The following is a 15,804-nucleotide window of genomic DNA, read 5'->3' on the forward strand; positions in this document are numbered from 1 at the left end:
CTCTGTCTCTGTGTCTCTGTCTGTCTGTCTGTCTGTCTGTCAGTCTGTCTCTCTCTCTCTCTGTGAAATCAGGCCATGCCCTATAGTCTTTTTCCCAGGACAGAGCTGATAAGACAGTGTGCTCTGACATTGAAGCTTGTAGGGAGCTGAGTTCTCACCCTTCCCCAGCTGAAGAAAATGGAAAGATGCCATGATATCCATGACGCCTATCACTCCTAACTGTCCAGAAACTGAAGGGAGCCGATGGGTCTAGCTCTTCCTTCAAGGCCCCCCATAATGGCGGCCTATGGCCATGAGGTTAATTACTCAGCAAGAGCTCCTCACTGGGGTACTTCACCTCAGCTTCCTGCCTACAAACCATTGTATCTCTGAGTATTTAGGTTTTTATTTGATGTAATTATCTTTGTGATTGTAGTTACTTCAACATCTTGCTAAAACCTCCCCTCATTTTTATTTTTTTTATTTTTTATTTTATTTTTATTTATTTATTTTTTTGATTATGGAATTCCCATTTGTACAGAGGGAGACCAAAAGCTAGGTTGCCACATGGTCTTCGTACAGTGGCATGCTGCTGTGAATTCCAGAGCCAACTTGTCACCTTAATCTCTCATCCCATCGTATATAAAACTGCTCTCCCATCTTGAGGAACCACCCCCCAAAGTGAGTGGTGGGTATATCTGGGAATGTTGTCTGCTGGATGAGGTTCTTTGGCTGGTCTCGGACCATCACAAACATACCTTGGAATCCTGGTGAAACTATAAACCTCCATAGCCTTGGCCGTGCCGTCTCAAGAATATACATGCCACCCTAGAAGCAGTATGGTCGGGTGTGGGGCCCTGACCCCCGTTCCTTGGGTAGCTGTTGCCTTGCTTGCTGACTTTGATCAGATGTCCTCCCTATGCTGATTCCCTGCTGGTTTCCTTCCTCCTAAAACAGCTTATGGGAAGTTCCTTGTTTGTGTATTCTGCATTTGGTATAAACAGCTAACATGCAAGAACATAAAACATCTGTAGCGAACTTCTACCCTCCAGAGTTCTCCCACTGTGCTGTAAGCCTGTATTTAAGGCCTCCTCCCTCCTTCAATAAAGGGCATTCTACTGAGATGAATGACCTGCTGTCTTATTTCTGCTTTAATCCTCAGCCCCTTGTTTGGACATGGTGAATGGGTGGTAGCAGGTGCTACAGTGCGGCATGGGGTACAAGGATTTCTGCTGCTTCTGTCACCATGGGAGACGGAGGTAGTTGGTGGTGGACAGGTACGGGGCTAGGGGGTAGAGATCTGATGAAAGAAGAACCAACAGACTATTCTGGGGGCTCAGATTTGGAATGGGAAAGGTAAGTCATGAGTCCTCAAGTTCACCCACAGGAGATGACCGCTTGTGTAGGGGAAGAATTCATCTGTGTGCAAATGAGGGTTGAAGTGCTGATTGGAAACCAGGTGGGAATGTGACAAAGGCCGTGGATGGGTGGTGTCAGCTGGAGTCCTTAGGTATGAGTGAAAGGAATGAAGACAGAGGTGAGCTGGCTGGGTTCGCAGCCCCTGCCCCCCCCCCCCCCCGCAATCCCCGAGTACCTGTAAGGCCCAAGAGCTGGGTGCTTAGCAGCCCAGGTGGCTACCATGGAGTGGAGGAAAAAGACTGCCTGGACCCCAAAATGTGAACATAGGAGTCTTTGCACAATGAGGGAAATGGAAGCATGAATGACATACCCTCAGAGTGCCCACCCGTAGGCGACTGTTTGACGGAGAAAGACTAGAACACAGTGCAAACATGCCAGAGACTTTAATTAAAAAAAAAAAAAATAGAAAAGTGCAATAATTTACAAGTCTACAGCAGCAAATGATTTTCCTGCAAAGACATGTGAAATATATACAGCTTGCTTACTACATTTATTACAAGAGAAAAAAGAAAAGAAAAGCTATAGTCCCTGCATAAAGTACATATTTTACATGAGCTATATGGCCACTAAGATGTGTAAACATTGGTAATACAGGTATGCCTTCATTTTTCAGGTAAGCTACATAACAAATACATCTGATATTCACTTGAGGGGTAGGGTCCTAAGGCCTTTTGTGAAGGTGCTCTCTCTCTCTCTCCTGAAGGCTGGGCGGCCAGAGAGGATGAACACGGGGCACACACAGGAACGCAGACGACTCTGTAGTTGGGCAGGGATCACTGGTCTTGCCTCTTCAGGTGCAGGGTTCTGCCAAAGGCCTGGTACCTGTGCTGGACCTGTCATGCAAATCCACCCCCCAACCCTAGGACAGAAAGGGAGAGTCCGCACCTGGGCTCAGGACGCACTGCCTCACCCTCCTGGAATGTGAGAATGGCTAGAGAGTACTTCAACCTCATTTCCTGTGTGCACTCTGAAGGTTCTCATTGCCCTTCCCATGGGGGCATTCTAGCCAGCCTTTGGCAGCTTCACCTTCAGACCCTCGCCACACAAAAGCACTCAATAATGTGCCCCTCCCCAAAAGAATGAAACAAAAAAACATTAGATCCAAAGATACCTAGTGAATATGTTCATGTATACTCTCCTCTCTCTCTCTCTCTCTCTCTCTCTCTCTCTCTCTCTCACACACACACACACACACACACACACACACACACACACGATTACATGAGGGCCCACATCCCCATGTCCCCCCAACTTCCCACCCCCCATCTCCCTCACCCCCATGAACCCTGTGAGTACATGCCATTTATTTTGACAGAGATGCATTTGACACCAATTCAAGCTTCATGTCTATACCTGGGGTCACAAATGACAGGTGTTTTGTTTTTTGCTTGTGGGCTGGTTTTGTTTTGCTGTCATGAGGTACACAGATATACACTGGGCTGAGGTTAAGACAGTACAGCTATGAGAGGAATGTTCTACTCTTTCTTAACCTGCTAGGAATAGGCTACAGCATCTTCTTCCCCTGTTTATCAACTGTGGGGTAAAAATTCAGTTCATTGTCTTTGACATCCTCTGTTCCTTGTCTTCTGTGTATAATTGTAAACCTTTCTATCAATGTATGGGAAAATAACAAAATATCCCAGATTTCTCCCAATGGGACCAACCTGACTTCTTATGCAAATTTTGCCCAGCAGGATTCAGGGGGTCTCTACCCTCAGCACCGTGTCTGTTTGGTGGAGGTTTCTGATAAGGCAGAAGATGGGCTAAGATGACCTCAGAAGGGCCTTCCCAACCCAAAACCAGCTGTCAAGATGCTATTTGTGGCCTGAATAAACAAATGGTATAATTAGCCCTTTTCTGGAATATGGTCTTCTCTGAGGAGCCATCAAATTACAGAGAAATCTTGTTAATTGTGGGTTCTGCTTCACTGGGTTCCCACTCATCGCATTTTTCCCGTTTCATTTGAGTTTTATTTTTCTACCCAACTTCTAATGTTCCAGCTTGAAAAAATGAAAACAATTGTCAAGGCATGCTCTAGCTCCTCTCTCTGCTCCCGAAACCTGCAGCAAGAGCTCACGCATCTTGGAAGCATGTGGTCCACTGAACTCACAGCCTCATGGGGCCAGGGAGGGCCTTGCCCACTGCGCTCTCCAGAGTGACTCTTAATGTAGCAAAGTTGCTCCAGCTCATCTGTGAGTGACAGTGGGACCACTAAGTGAACATCAGCCACTACTGCACAGAAATGTCCCCACCGTTGCAATTCACATCGGGAACTGTGCCATCCTCTCTAGGCAAAAAAAGGCAAGGACCCTTTAGGAGTATGAGGGCCTGGTTGCCTGATGAATGTCCCACCCACAACCATGCCATTGTTCAAGGGAGCTGAAGGAAAGGCCACTGGATGGGTGATAAGCTTGATGCAGGCCAGTTCTTCAGTGACAAGTCCACAATACAGCTCAGCCTGGCAAAGGATAAAGTCCCCGAGAGAGGGTAACTGGCCCATTCTTGGGAATCTTGTGCCAGCTTGTAAGGACTTGACCTAGCTCTCCTCTGACCTCGTCTACCAAATGCCAGCAAAGAGCTAGGGTGTACTGACATGAGTTTCATCTCCTGTGTACCAGTGTGTGCCCAAGAGACACCCACTTCTGACCTGGCCATTCCATCTTCTGCAGAGGAGGATGAGAAATGAGTTGCCAAGGCCCTGTGACACAACCCTATATAAGGATGGTACATCAGGGCTGGCTCTTAGGAAGATGCCCAGGGTCCCCTCTACCCACTGCCCAGCAAGCTGCAAAAGGCAAGCCAACACTGTTTCCAGAGCCAAAGCTATGCCTGGAGTTCACAAGATCCTCCCTCACATTCCAAATTGAGCATGCTCTCTGGATACCAAGTCTCCCCAGAACTGGATTGGAGCCTTCGAAGAGGTCAGGACCCAAGAGCAAATGGGAAACTATAAAGCGAAATGCACTGAGTAATTCAAGCTCCTTCCTCTTCTCCCACCTCCCTCCAGACCATAAGCTCTCTCCCAACATAGCCCTTCATGTCAGTTGTCACCATGATGAAGGTACAGTGAGAAGAAGATCAAGCCCACCCCTCCCACTGTCCACCTTTGTGTCCCCACACAATTTCAGACAAGACCAAGGTACCCTTTGAGAAAAATTTCCAGCCCCATGTTCTCAGAAGATCAGTTATACCAGCATCTGCAGGATGAGGCTCTACACCCCCCCACCCCCAATCCTTTCAGAACCATCCTTGGCTGGGGTGACTGGATTGAACATTTCTATGCTCAAAGTCATTCTCAGGTCTACCTCTCAGGAAGGGTCACCTGACAGGGTCACACAGTGTTACTGGATGGGGTCCAGCAGAAGCCCTTTGTCCTGTGCAGGTGGCAGCCACTTTCTGCCATGTGCATGGGCCTGCTGGCCACCCTTCATGCCAGAGAACTCTATACCGTTGGTCCAGGGCATGTCCTCTAGGGTCCATTGGTACGAAGATGATGCCTGAAGACAAATGTCTACAAGGTTAATAATGACAATTACAGGCTTAAACAGCACATGGTTCCCATCTTAGCATTCATTACTAAAGCAGGAAAAGGAGGTACATTCCTGGCACCAGGTACATTCCTGGAAGTTTCTCCCCTCCATTAGGAATCCATGCAAAGCCTCCTCCCCAGGGTGAACCCCAGCCATGTGGTTTCCTCAAAGGTAACACCCCCTCCCTCCCTTTTCTAAGTTGTGCCCTTGTATGATTTTCTGTGTTCGAGGCCTCCACTCCCTCCCACCCACACACTTCAGTACCAACCCTCTGGGATCCGCAGACACCTTGTCTTGGAGATCCAGTCTTGCAGCTTTTCTGAGCCTTGTCAGCCACCTGCTGAACAGAAGAGCTCTGACTGCCCTCCTGCCCAACACCCACACCCCTGCCAGCAGCAGAGCATGGGCGTACAACAGGACAAGATGTTTTATCTGCACAGCGCTGCACCAGAATGGGTCTGGAGTTATACTTTGGACGACTGCACAACGTCCAGTTGACCTGAAGGGAGGCGAGCTGGGCCAAGGGCACATACTTTCCCGAGAGCAAAGCAGGTGCTCAGGAAACATTCACATGTAGTTCTCACAAGCACCCTGTGCAGTGGTAACTGCTCAGAACCTCCAGTGTGGGAGTGTGAAAACTGAGGCACGGAGGGGTAAAGCCACCACCCACCTGTGAATGACGGAGGTTGGTCCCGGGTGTGTGAAATGCCAGCCCCAAGCAGCTTTCACCACACCATGCTGCTCTGGGGATGGGAGAGGGAACAAGAAGTGGGCGTTCTTGTCTCTCCCAGAGCCCCAGAGGTCCAGGGTCTTGTGTGGATGTGCATGATCTCCCAAACCACCCTACCTCCGTGGAGAAATTGACACAGCACCACCCGATTCCCTTGTGATGTTCCCATCACCAGACCCACCTACTACAGGGAGAAACATCCCAGCATGCTTCTATAGTCTGAAGACGTAGCCACCCTCTGGCGCTGTGGGCCCATTGTGAATGGCGCACTCAACCCCCCAAGGCACGTGCAATTGAATAGCGAGCAATGCAATGCAAACCAGGATTTGGGTTGTTTCCAGGGATTTGCATTGGAATACCCCATGTCTACTTCAGCCAGATAACTCATGCTTGGACTTGCTTTATATTCTAGGGCCTTCCTCCCTTCTGCGAGTGCTTTCTAACTCTCTGCTCCTAGGGCTGACCCATGGGAAATTTGCTTCTCCGTGTGTTCACCCATGAGGAGCAAACATCGAGGAACACAGAGGAGGGTTAAGTCTACAGGGGAGCAAAAAGGGCAGGAAGGACTTTGAAGGGAGGACCAATGTGTTCCATCTCTACCTCCATGCTGCGGAGCAACAGGGAGACCCTCCAGGAGGGTAAGCAAAGGTCACACAGCCATAGCAGGTATGTCTCACGGGTTGGAAGGGAAAGGACTGTGCTCTAGAACATGCCAGAGCAAACATCTCAAAGACAGAGATAACAAATATAGCCCTTCATGGCTAGGGCAGTGACATGACAATAAGTCACACTTCTATGGTATTGAATGAGGAGAGAGTGTGGTGGTCATCGCCACTCATGAGGTTGCTGCCAGGAGCCAAGGCGGCCCAACAGATTTGCAGGCAAGGGACCCTACAAGGACCATGGCTCTGTGCCTTCTGTCTAGGTATAGCTGGGCCATTCCCACAGGTCTTTAAGGGGAAGGGTGCTGACACTCGCCCCTCGTGGAAGAGGTCCCCAGGAGAGGTCAGAAATCCGAAGCCTGCTTGGGCTTCACAGTGAAACCCAGCATCCATGGACGCCTCTCTTGAAGATGCAGTTAGGTCGCCTAACAGAGGAAAACAATATTTAATATGACTTATTTATTCACAACAAAATCATTAACCACAGAGGTCCCCAGAGAGACAAACATCCAATGCATAAATCAGGGCTAAACAACATCAACTACATCATTTTCTTGTCAACAGTTCTTCAACTCGAGGCAACGAGCAGACGACAGCAGATCATGGGCATTCTACAAGACTACGGGCCTGGGGTCCTCAAAACTATCAATTATCAAGAGACACAAACACAGTGAGGGAGATGCCCTCAATTGGGGGGTTGGGAAACAACAAGACAAGCAGGTGTGGGGTGTGATCTTGGAAGGCGTCTTAGATTCACAAACAAGCTCAATACGACATTTTGGGGGACACTCTTGGGGAATTCTTTATACAGATTATATTATTATATTAGATGTTCTTATACTAAGTTTCTTAGGTGTGACAATGGTACTACTATGTAAGAGAATGCACTTGTCATGGGAGATATACAATGTTGTCTTTGGCTGAACCACCTAAAAGCTGTAGACATCACAACACCTTATCTTCCAACCATCTCAGTGTTGAGGGGGGGTATTGAGGCTGGGGTTCTGGGTGAAAGGTATCAGAAAACCCATAGCGCTGTCCTATCAACTTTTCTGTCAGCCTTGGCTTTTTTTCAAAGTTGGTGTCAAGGGAATCATGATCATAGACTTCTGTGTTCCTGAAACAGCAAACTCTACCAACAAGTGGTCAAGATGGGATGACAGAAAGTCAATACAAGCCCAGCACTGTGTAGGGAACCCATGATTCGTGACACCGTGGTCCACATAATGACCAATGCTCTATGCCAGCACTTTGGGTCTCTTCACCTTTCCAGCTCTCCATCTCCTGTCACAATTTTGGCTGGGTTTTTTGGTGGCCTAATCTTCAAAGGTGACCAGATCATCCAAGCCAAAGGTCCTTGTGGTCAAGCTCATCTTGTGCTAAGTGCGCCTAGATTCCCCACCCTCCCTTGACCATCATCTTAAGAAGAAAGCTACAGAGGCTCAAGGAGTGGAATGACTTCCAAGAGCCCAGCGAGGCAAGACAGAAGAACCGTTCCCTGTCCTACCGCTCTTTCCTCACCTAAGATGCCTCCTGGGTCCCGAAAAGACCTTGACTCTGGAGGGAAATGCATCTCGGATGTGTGTGAAAGTCATAACCACTTTCAGAACTGAGCCACAGTGAACAGATTCCAGCAAGCTTGGAGCTGGTAGAATGGACCCATTCCGGCATCCACCTCAGATCTCATACCTCTGTGGACACTCTCAGTGATTCTCTGACTTAGGGCTCATTATTTTAGAAAGAATGTGTGGAAGTGAGGCTGGCAGCCCCCATGATAGGTCCTCATTTTCTGATTTCTTTCTTTCTCTCAGAGTGCACAGACAAGGGAGAGCTCTGAAGAACCCTGATCCCTCCAGATTCTAGCTGGAATAGATTGGCACTAGGATTCAAGGTCCATACAGCTTTCATATCTGGATGAAAAGGATAAAACTGACCTATCTCAGCTTTTCTACTTACTCTCCAGATGTCTTCTCAATCAAGTGCACAGAGAACATACAGGTGTGCCATTTACTATGGTCATGCTGAGTGTCAGCACCCCTGTCAATCAGTCACCCACCATGACTCTCACAACTCTTACAAGAGAGTGATAGATGGCATTTGCAGCATGCTTGGAGACTGCTGACTTGGCCTTCGGACTAAATGGGGCAACCAGAAAGCACAGAGCTGATTCCAGTTTGGGGCCTAACAGAGAATCTCAAAACCCAGAGAGGGAGGTTCCCTCTGATGTTCAAAGTCTAACAGGCTAAAGGGTGAGACAGCACTTTCTTCCTGGGATGAGTACCTTTGAGGGTCAAAATGGGATGAACACTAGAAATCAGCAAGCCCAGAGCTCTGGGTTACTCCATAGCATTGTCTACTTCTTCCTGTCCTTGATGAAGTAAAGATGGAGATCACTTAGTGAAGAGTTCAAGTGAATCAGATATCTTATTAAGTATATACAAGGCAAATTGACTTCCAGGAACTGGACAGCAAGCCAGCCTCCGGTTCCTGAAGCTGAGTCCCTTATGCAAATAACCTGGCATGAGGTCATCTCCCTTGCTGTTGAAGGGGTTTGGTTAACTGGAGGGAAGGGTAAAACAATCACTTGGCTGAAAGAAGTTGCCAAGTGTATGAGAGAGGGAGAGAGGCCTTGGCCAGAGACACAATACAGTCCAGCAATGGGGGATCTTTGGAATGCTGTTCAAAACAGCCACAAAGCAGCTAGGACAACAGCAAAAGGAATTGTGAAGACCTATATTCTGGACACATGACCTCAGATATGTTGATCCTCCTGAACCTCAGTCTCCTCTTCTGAAAATGGGGGAATCAGTGGAGCTCCCTGCCCGCCCCCAACTTGGAGGCCTTCAGCCTCTATTGGTGGGCTCTTCATGGAAGTGGCCCACTCCCATCTTGTAAAGAGGAAAGTCCTTCAGAACTTGACTTCTCTATGTCCTCACCCCAAGGGAGCACATCATTGGATGTGCCCAGAGAATAATCCATGCTAAGGAACAAATAGGTCATTCGAGAAGATCCACTCACAGGGAGATAGGCCAAGATTCATTCCCTTCCTCCATGCTCTTATGTTGAGCTTGGAAGAGACAACCTGGTGCCCTTTCTTCCACAGATAAACTGGCAATAAAAAGTTGAAGAAATGGGCTGGGGAGGGAGGTGTTACAAGAACGAGTTCACTCTACAACTCTTTACCTTGCAGAAAATAGGGGAGGGTCAGCCTCGTGAGAATATAGAAGGTGTTGTCTATATTTTTCTAGGAAGAGGGCATCTCCCTGCCATTTAATCTTTTCCATACAATGGTCACTGTGTGACCACTTTGCACAGATCCATGAGTGGGAAGCCAGCTCTACAGATAGGCTGAGCCTATGTCCCTCTGACTTGACTCCTGGGCCTAATGATTGGCCCTATGGAGACACAGAGCAGGGTCCCTCCTCCACTGGAGGGCTGAGTCTGGACACCTTGGTGTCAGGAAGTCCACCTTCTGGACCCTTCTGGGTAGGGACTGAGAGTAGATCCTTGGTTCTCTCAGTGCCTCAGCGCCATATACAGATCAGAGTTGATCACACATACCCCCCATTTGAGGGAAAATCTTACAACAGTTTTCAGGGGGTTCCTACATGTGTTCCAGGAAGCCTTGTCCAAGGCATAAAGTACTCTGCATATAGGCATCAGGATTGTCACGTCTGTGACCCAAAAGAGCCAACAATCTCTTTGCAGAGCAAAAACATTCAAGAAGATTGATTGCTTCTATTCTCTGGACAGACTTGAGAACCCTGTGCAGGGCTTTCCATACAACAAAATCTCAAACAAGTGAACTGATAAAGACCTTGAAGTTTGTATATGTCAACTTTGGCCAAGAGAGTCTAAGGTTCACAGACTCCTTTTGAAGGTCCCGTGTCCTAGACGAAGGGGGATATTTCAACACGGGGTGTAGCATTAAGTGCATGCATTGACTTTCCAGAGGAGTCCTGGATGCTCCTGGTTTCAGCCCAGTGGCACACATGCTTGGGACTGGTGGCATTTGGATGCTGTGTCCTTTAAGAAATCTTGAAGATCAGTAAGTGCGTTCCTTGTGCATGCGTAGTGTAGCCAAAGCCCATTTCCATCCAAAAGCCAGGAACTTCCAGTGTACGAAGAAGGAGTGGGAGGATGAGTGAATGGGTGACTTTTAGAGATGACAGGGATGGTGATGAGAGAAATTAGAGTCCCTCAGTGAATGTAGAGGCCAAGCTGCCCTCTGACTCCTTCGATTGAAAGGGCCTACATGTGCCATATTCTCTAGTCTGAACTATCCCCTAAGGGGCCACCCTTTATTGAGAGTGGGGAAGAATTTCTCCACTACCTAGACAAAAGCATCCCCTGAGATCGACAATTCCCCAGTAGGCCAAGATACAGCCTCTAAACACTTCCTGAGACCAACGTGTAAAGAGAACTTCTCCCTATTTACAGACCCAATGCATCTAGAGAATCTTTCCTGAAATATATATCTCTCTATATATATTTAAACAAGGAATGCCCTGTCACTTTCTTATTAGGAAAAGAAACCACATCATCATTCTGATACCCATTCTCATCCAAGCATTCCAAAACTAGGACTCTTATCCATGCAGGTAGAGGCTTTCGAGTCATCATCGTCACAGTCATCATCATTAGGAAAAGGGAAATAATAAAATAGAGACTCTTGGGTCCCAACAATCTTCCTATTTACCCTGACAACTCCAGGTACAGGAAAAACTGTTGGAATGGGAAATGCTGAAATTAAAAATGTCTTGAGGAAGTTGACACTGGTGGCTTCTGACTACTCCTTGGCACCCTTAGCTTCCTCTTCCTTGTGTCAGGGATGCGGGGATGTCACCAGTTCCCAAAAGTGCGTGCTTCTTAAGAGTTCATTTTAAACTGGTAAGCTGACCTGATCCGTGGTCTTTCCCACCTCCACCCTGAAGAGTAGTGAATGAGATTTAGAAGCTAGCCACTTGAAACTATGGCCATATGATACATCTTGGGTCAAAAGTGCTTTTATGGAATGTGCTCAATTTGGCAAGGTGATCAACCTCGCAGGGTTTAGTTTGTTGGGAAGCAGCCTCCAGGAGACTGTTAATAAAATTGTATGAGTGAGAAGGGAAGTGAATACCTGATACTTTCCACCTTGTCGCACAACACACCTGCACACAGAAGCACACACACTCATTTTGCACATGCGTACATACAGCCACCCAGTCCTTGGGGAAAAAGAGAGGAGTTAAGGTCGGAGACATCACTACAGGTAGGCAGTCAAAGGCTTCGGGTTGGGCATCCTCTCAGCTCTGTCTTGGTGCTCTTGTTCTCATACCTGTCCTAGGAAAGCCACCCCAGAGAGAGGAGGCAGGGTAGGGAGAAATGTAAGGCATATCTCTGCTGGGGAGAAAGGAAGGAATCCATGCTTCGTGCTCAGGTGCCAGTTTCAGAGAGGATTGGGCCTCTATTTTCCCTTTGGACAGCTCTGCCTGGCTGGAAAGGTGGGAAAGAAATGAAACCAGGAAAGGAAGGAAGAAAGGAATGATGATGACCGTAATCAGGAAAAAGGAGAGTAATAATAAATAAGGGGAGAAAGAGGAGTTGGGCCAATGGAACTTACATCGGCATGACAAATGACTCCGTCTACTTCCCTCCCACACTTAGATGGACTTGCGACGGAGGACCAGCCTGTGGTTGTGATGCCTGCAGGTGTGGAACCCAGGCGGGATGATGGTGCCGAACGGGGTCCGGAAGAAGGTGTTCCTCAGTGTGTTTGGGGAGAGCTGGTGAACCCTGCAGGAAACGGAGTGGACAGTAGCCCGGACATTCCTGTGAACCACAGCAGCACCAGAAGGACCCGCAGTAACAACCTCGGGAACATCGTCATTATCATCATCTTGGGCGGGGGCACCACGTGGGTAGCAGAGAAAGCACAGGGTCCTGCCATGTTTCCTCAGGAAGGCCACAGGATGGAAGCTAAAGTGGCCACGTGGCACATGTATCGCGTTGCTTGGGGGTCCAGAAAGTATCTGCGCAACTTCTCCCTCCAGCAGCTCCTCATCGGTATTCATGGTCAGGAATCGCAGGACCACGAGATTGAGAAAGGCGCCGATGACGGTCAGCCCCACCAGGATATACATGAAGCTGAAGGCCACGTAGAATGGCTTCTTCTGCAGGGCACCTTTGGACTGCAGGGCCACAAAGTCGCCGAATCCTATAGTAGTCAGTGTAATGAAGCAGTAGTAGTAGGCGTGGAAGAAGCTCCAGTCCTCGCACTGGGAGAAGGCAGCCGCCCCAAGGCACAGGGTGCCCATGCAGGAGAAGAAGCCGACGGTCACCATGTTTTCCATAGAAACATCAGTGTTGCGCATGCCACAGCATTTCTTGAAACGCCTCAGCATCCTGCGCACGACGGTGTTCATGCGCTCACCCAGGCTCTGGAACATGACCAGCGTCAGAGGGATGCCCAACACAGCGTAGAACATACAGAAGGCCTTGCCAGCATCAGTACCAGGTGCAGCGTGTCCATATCCTAGGGGAAGGAGAAGAAGAGTGGGGACAGTCGTCAGGAAAGGTTCTGTGAGGTTCCGGAGTAAAGATGGAAACGTCAGGCATTTATAACAGCAAGGAGATTAGAGCATAGAAAGACAAAGAACCAGTTCAAAAGTCTCATGAGCACTAGGATCAGAGGGATGGGGGGGGATGTCAATATAAAGGGATTTGATTACGTATCTCGAATCTCAGAATGTAAAATCAAAAAATTCGACAAAACCTAAAACGTTTTGTTTTGTTTTGTGACAGTGTCTCATGTAGTCCAGGCTAACCTCAAACTCATTACGTAGCTGAGGCTGTTCCTGAACTCCTGATGCCCCTACCTCCACCTTTCCAAGTGCTGAGATTGCAGATATGTGCCCTCAAGACTTTTGGAGTAGCACCACCATGCCACAAGTAGAAGATTTCATCCAATGAAACTTTGTGCTTGATTAAAAAAAAAATCTCCCTAAGCTATGAGGTGCTTGTATTTGCACTGGAGTTGTTTCCCTAAAACAGCGCATTATATAGACACAAATATCCCCAAATCCAAAAAGATCTCCCAAAGCCCCAAGCACAAAAATGGGTAGGAGCATTTTGGATAAGGGATGCTTATTAGCCTTAACTATCTTACCACCTAGGAGGGAAAGAAGACTAGTTTGGAAAGTATCCCTTGTGACGGTTTGATATGAGGGAGGCTGAGGCATGCCAATGTTCTTAGAGTAGCACAGCATATTTGCTACTAAGAAAATTACCCAAGTACAAAAACTCAAGAGAGAAAATGGAACATCCCTACTATGGATCTCCATAAAGAGTAACTACTGCAAGGACAGTCACCATGTGCCAGCAGGATGCTGACTCCTCAGGTGCCTAACTGTATAATGACCCTAATCAAATGAGGTAATGACTTCAAGCCCACAAACAAGAAAGCCAGGAAGTGAGTTAGCAGGTCAGGTAACCCTGTGTTAAGAGAATGAGGCAAAAAGCAAATGTTTAAATTGGGAGAAGACAGACAGAATTGGAAGAACTTGCTTTTCTTTCATTTGCTCACTGCTGTATCCTCATGCCTAGGCAGTGCCCGGAAAGGTAGAAAGTTGGTCTGGTAATAGAATGTAACCTTGTATCAAAAGTAACCTTCATGGAGGGGGAGCACACAGTCCTCAAGGGCCTCAATGGCTGTTGGTTCTAGTTCAAGTTCTTAAATGAAGATTGCCCAGAAGGAAAAAAAAAAAAAGTACATCATGGACAGTGTCTGGACTGAGAATTTGAAGGCTAGAAGTCATCTTCAAAGCCTGCCCCATCAAGGAAGGTGACAGGTATGTTTCCTCAAGTCACATGCTCATGGTCACTTCACCACCTGTATTATGTTATACCCCAGAGAGTCTCTGTCAACTGATATGTCGATGATGGCGTTTCTCAGTGGATTGTTGGGCAGATCTTCTGAGAACAGAAACATAATAGGAATCTACCAAATGTAAATCTCCCTCCTGCTTCGATTCCACCTTCATTCATCTTCTATCCTTTATGGTCTCTCCAGGAGACCTGGCCTCATTCTCTCTGGCACCCGAACCCTTTGACCCCAGCTAGCACTGACCTATGTTGCCTCAGGTACCCTCATCCATTACAAAGGAGAATAAATGGCACGACACGAAGTTGGAACCAGGCCAGAGAGGTTAAGCGTGGGGAGACAAAAAGGCAGAGAAGGACTGCAATGTATATTTTGATAGAACTCAACCAGTGTGGAGAAGGAAGGGAGAAAACAATCGAAAGAAGCAAGATACAAAGCCTCAGGGGCAAGAGGGTATCAAAAAGACATTCTAGAAAATGAGAGAAATAATGGCCCAAATCAACCACATTCCATGAAAGACAAATTGACAAATTCAATCATCTCTGCAAACTCTTAAGTAGAATAAATGTAAAGGAAACCACATGTCAGCTAAGTGATAAGAAAGCTAAAGAGAGGCCTGCTGGAAGGCAGACAGATAAAAAAAAAAACAACACAAATACTACAGAGACAACACCTCTTAGACTGCTGAGTTCCAATCACAAGCAATGGAGTCCAAAAAGCAATTGGAGCCAGGCCAGCACAGAGTCAAGGGGAAAACCACTAATCCAGAATTCCACACCCAAGGGAGACAACTTTCATTTTCAGCTTTTCAAAAGTGGAGAATTCAACACCATCACATCTGCACAGCACACTTGTTGGAAGAGGAGGCTCTGCCCAAAAGAAGACACCAGATGGAAATGTGGGTCTTTGGGGGGGAAAAAAAATGAATCGTGTAGTGGTAAATATCACCCACACAGGTGGGATTCTCACTCCTTCTCCATGGAGCTCACCTGCACAGCAGAGTGCAAAGCCAAATGGGGTGGAATAACAGGGGGGTGCTGGGAACACAGTAAGCACTTACCAGTTCTCCACGTGTTGTATTTAATAGAGGAAATCAACACAACATCATATGGGTCAAAAGCTGAATGCGAGGTCTTGCTCCCCCTATCCGTCACTCATGTTCAACACTAGTTCAAAGAGTGCTTCCAAAGCCTCCCACAGAAGCCATTTTTTTCTGATTTTTTTTTTTTTTAATTTAAACAAGGTCTCACTCTCTAGTGCCATCTGGCCCGGAACTCACTACATAGCCTTGTCTTGAAATCACAGAAATCCCCCTGTCACAGCCTCCCAAATGTTTGGATGACAAGCATGAGCTACCAGTCTGGGCTTTCAGAGGCCATCTTTGAATTCTCACTACAATGCCTAGGAGTCAAGATCGGCACTCACAGCAGGCCCACTGGACTTGAGCCCAGATTGCCACCTTAGAGACAGCAGTCACTATTCTCCATTCCCCAGCCTCATCCTTCTGTTTATCATGTTTACTATCACTGCCCAGGGCCTGGTGCCAGGTGAGGGTGCCATACTGCCTGCCTCCTCCAGCTGCCCAGCATGGAGAAGGTGGTGTTGGAGAATTTGTTACTG

At 47.6% G+C, this 15,804-nt stretch overlaps 1 protein-coding gene across 2 annotated transcripts in view; it reads right to left on the reverse strand.

Annotated features, from left to right (window-relative positions):
* Window positions 1–2,680: 2,680 nt before the first annotated feature.
* Kcnk9 (potassium two pore domain channel subfamily K member 9) overlaps window positions 2,681–15,804 on the reverse strand; it is a 40,200-nt gene continuing 27,076 nt past the window's right edge. Inside the window, exons 2-3 of one of the 2 annotated variants that reach the window (XM_028885993.2) lie at window positions 11,926–12,837; window positions 2,681–6,745 (exon numbers count right to left, since the gene is read on the reverse strand). In XM_028885993.2, the coding sequence (XP_028741826.2) occupies window positions 11,966–12,837 (872 nt within the window). In that variant the 3' untranslated portion in view covers window positions 2,681–6,745; window positions 11,926–11,965. Of the gene's footprint in view, window positions 6,746–10,320; window positions 12,838–15,804 lie in introns of those variants that run through there. The other variant, XM_037197520.1, reaches the window with a different exon arrangement.

The sequence above is a fragment of the Peromyscus leucopus genome, chromosome 20 (assembly GCF_004664715.2).
Source record: "Peromyscus leucopus breed LL Stock chromosome 20, UCI_PerLeu_2.1, whole genome shotgun sequence".
Classification (NCBI taxonomy): Eukaryota; Metazoa; Chordata; class Mammalia; order Rodentia; family Cricetidae; genus Peromyscus; species Peromyscus leucopus.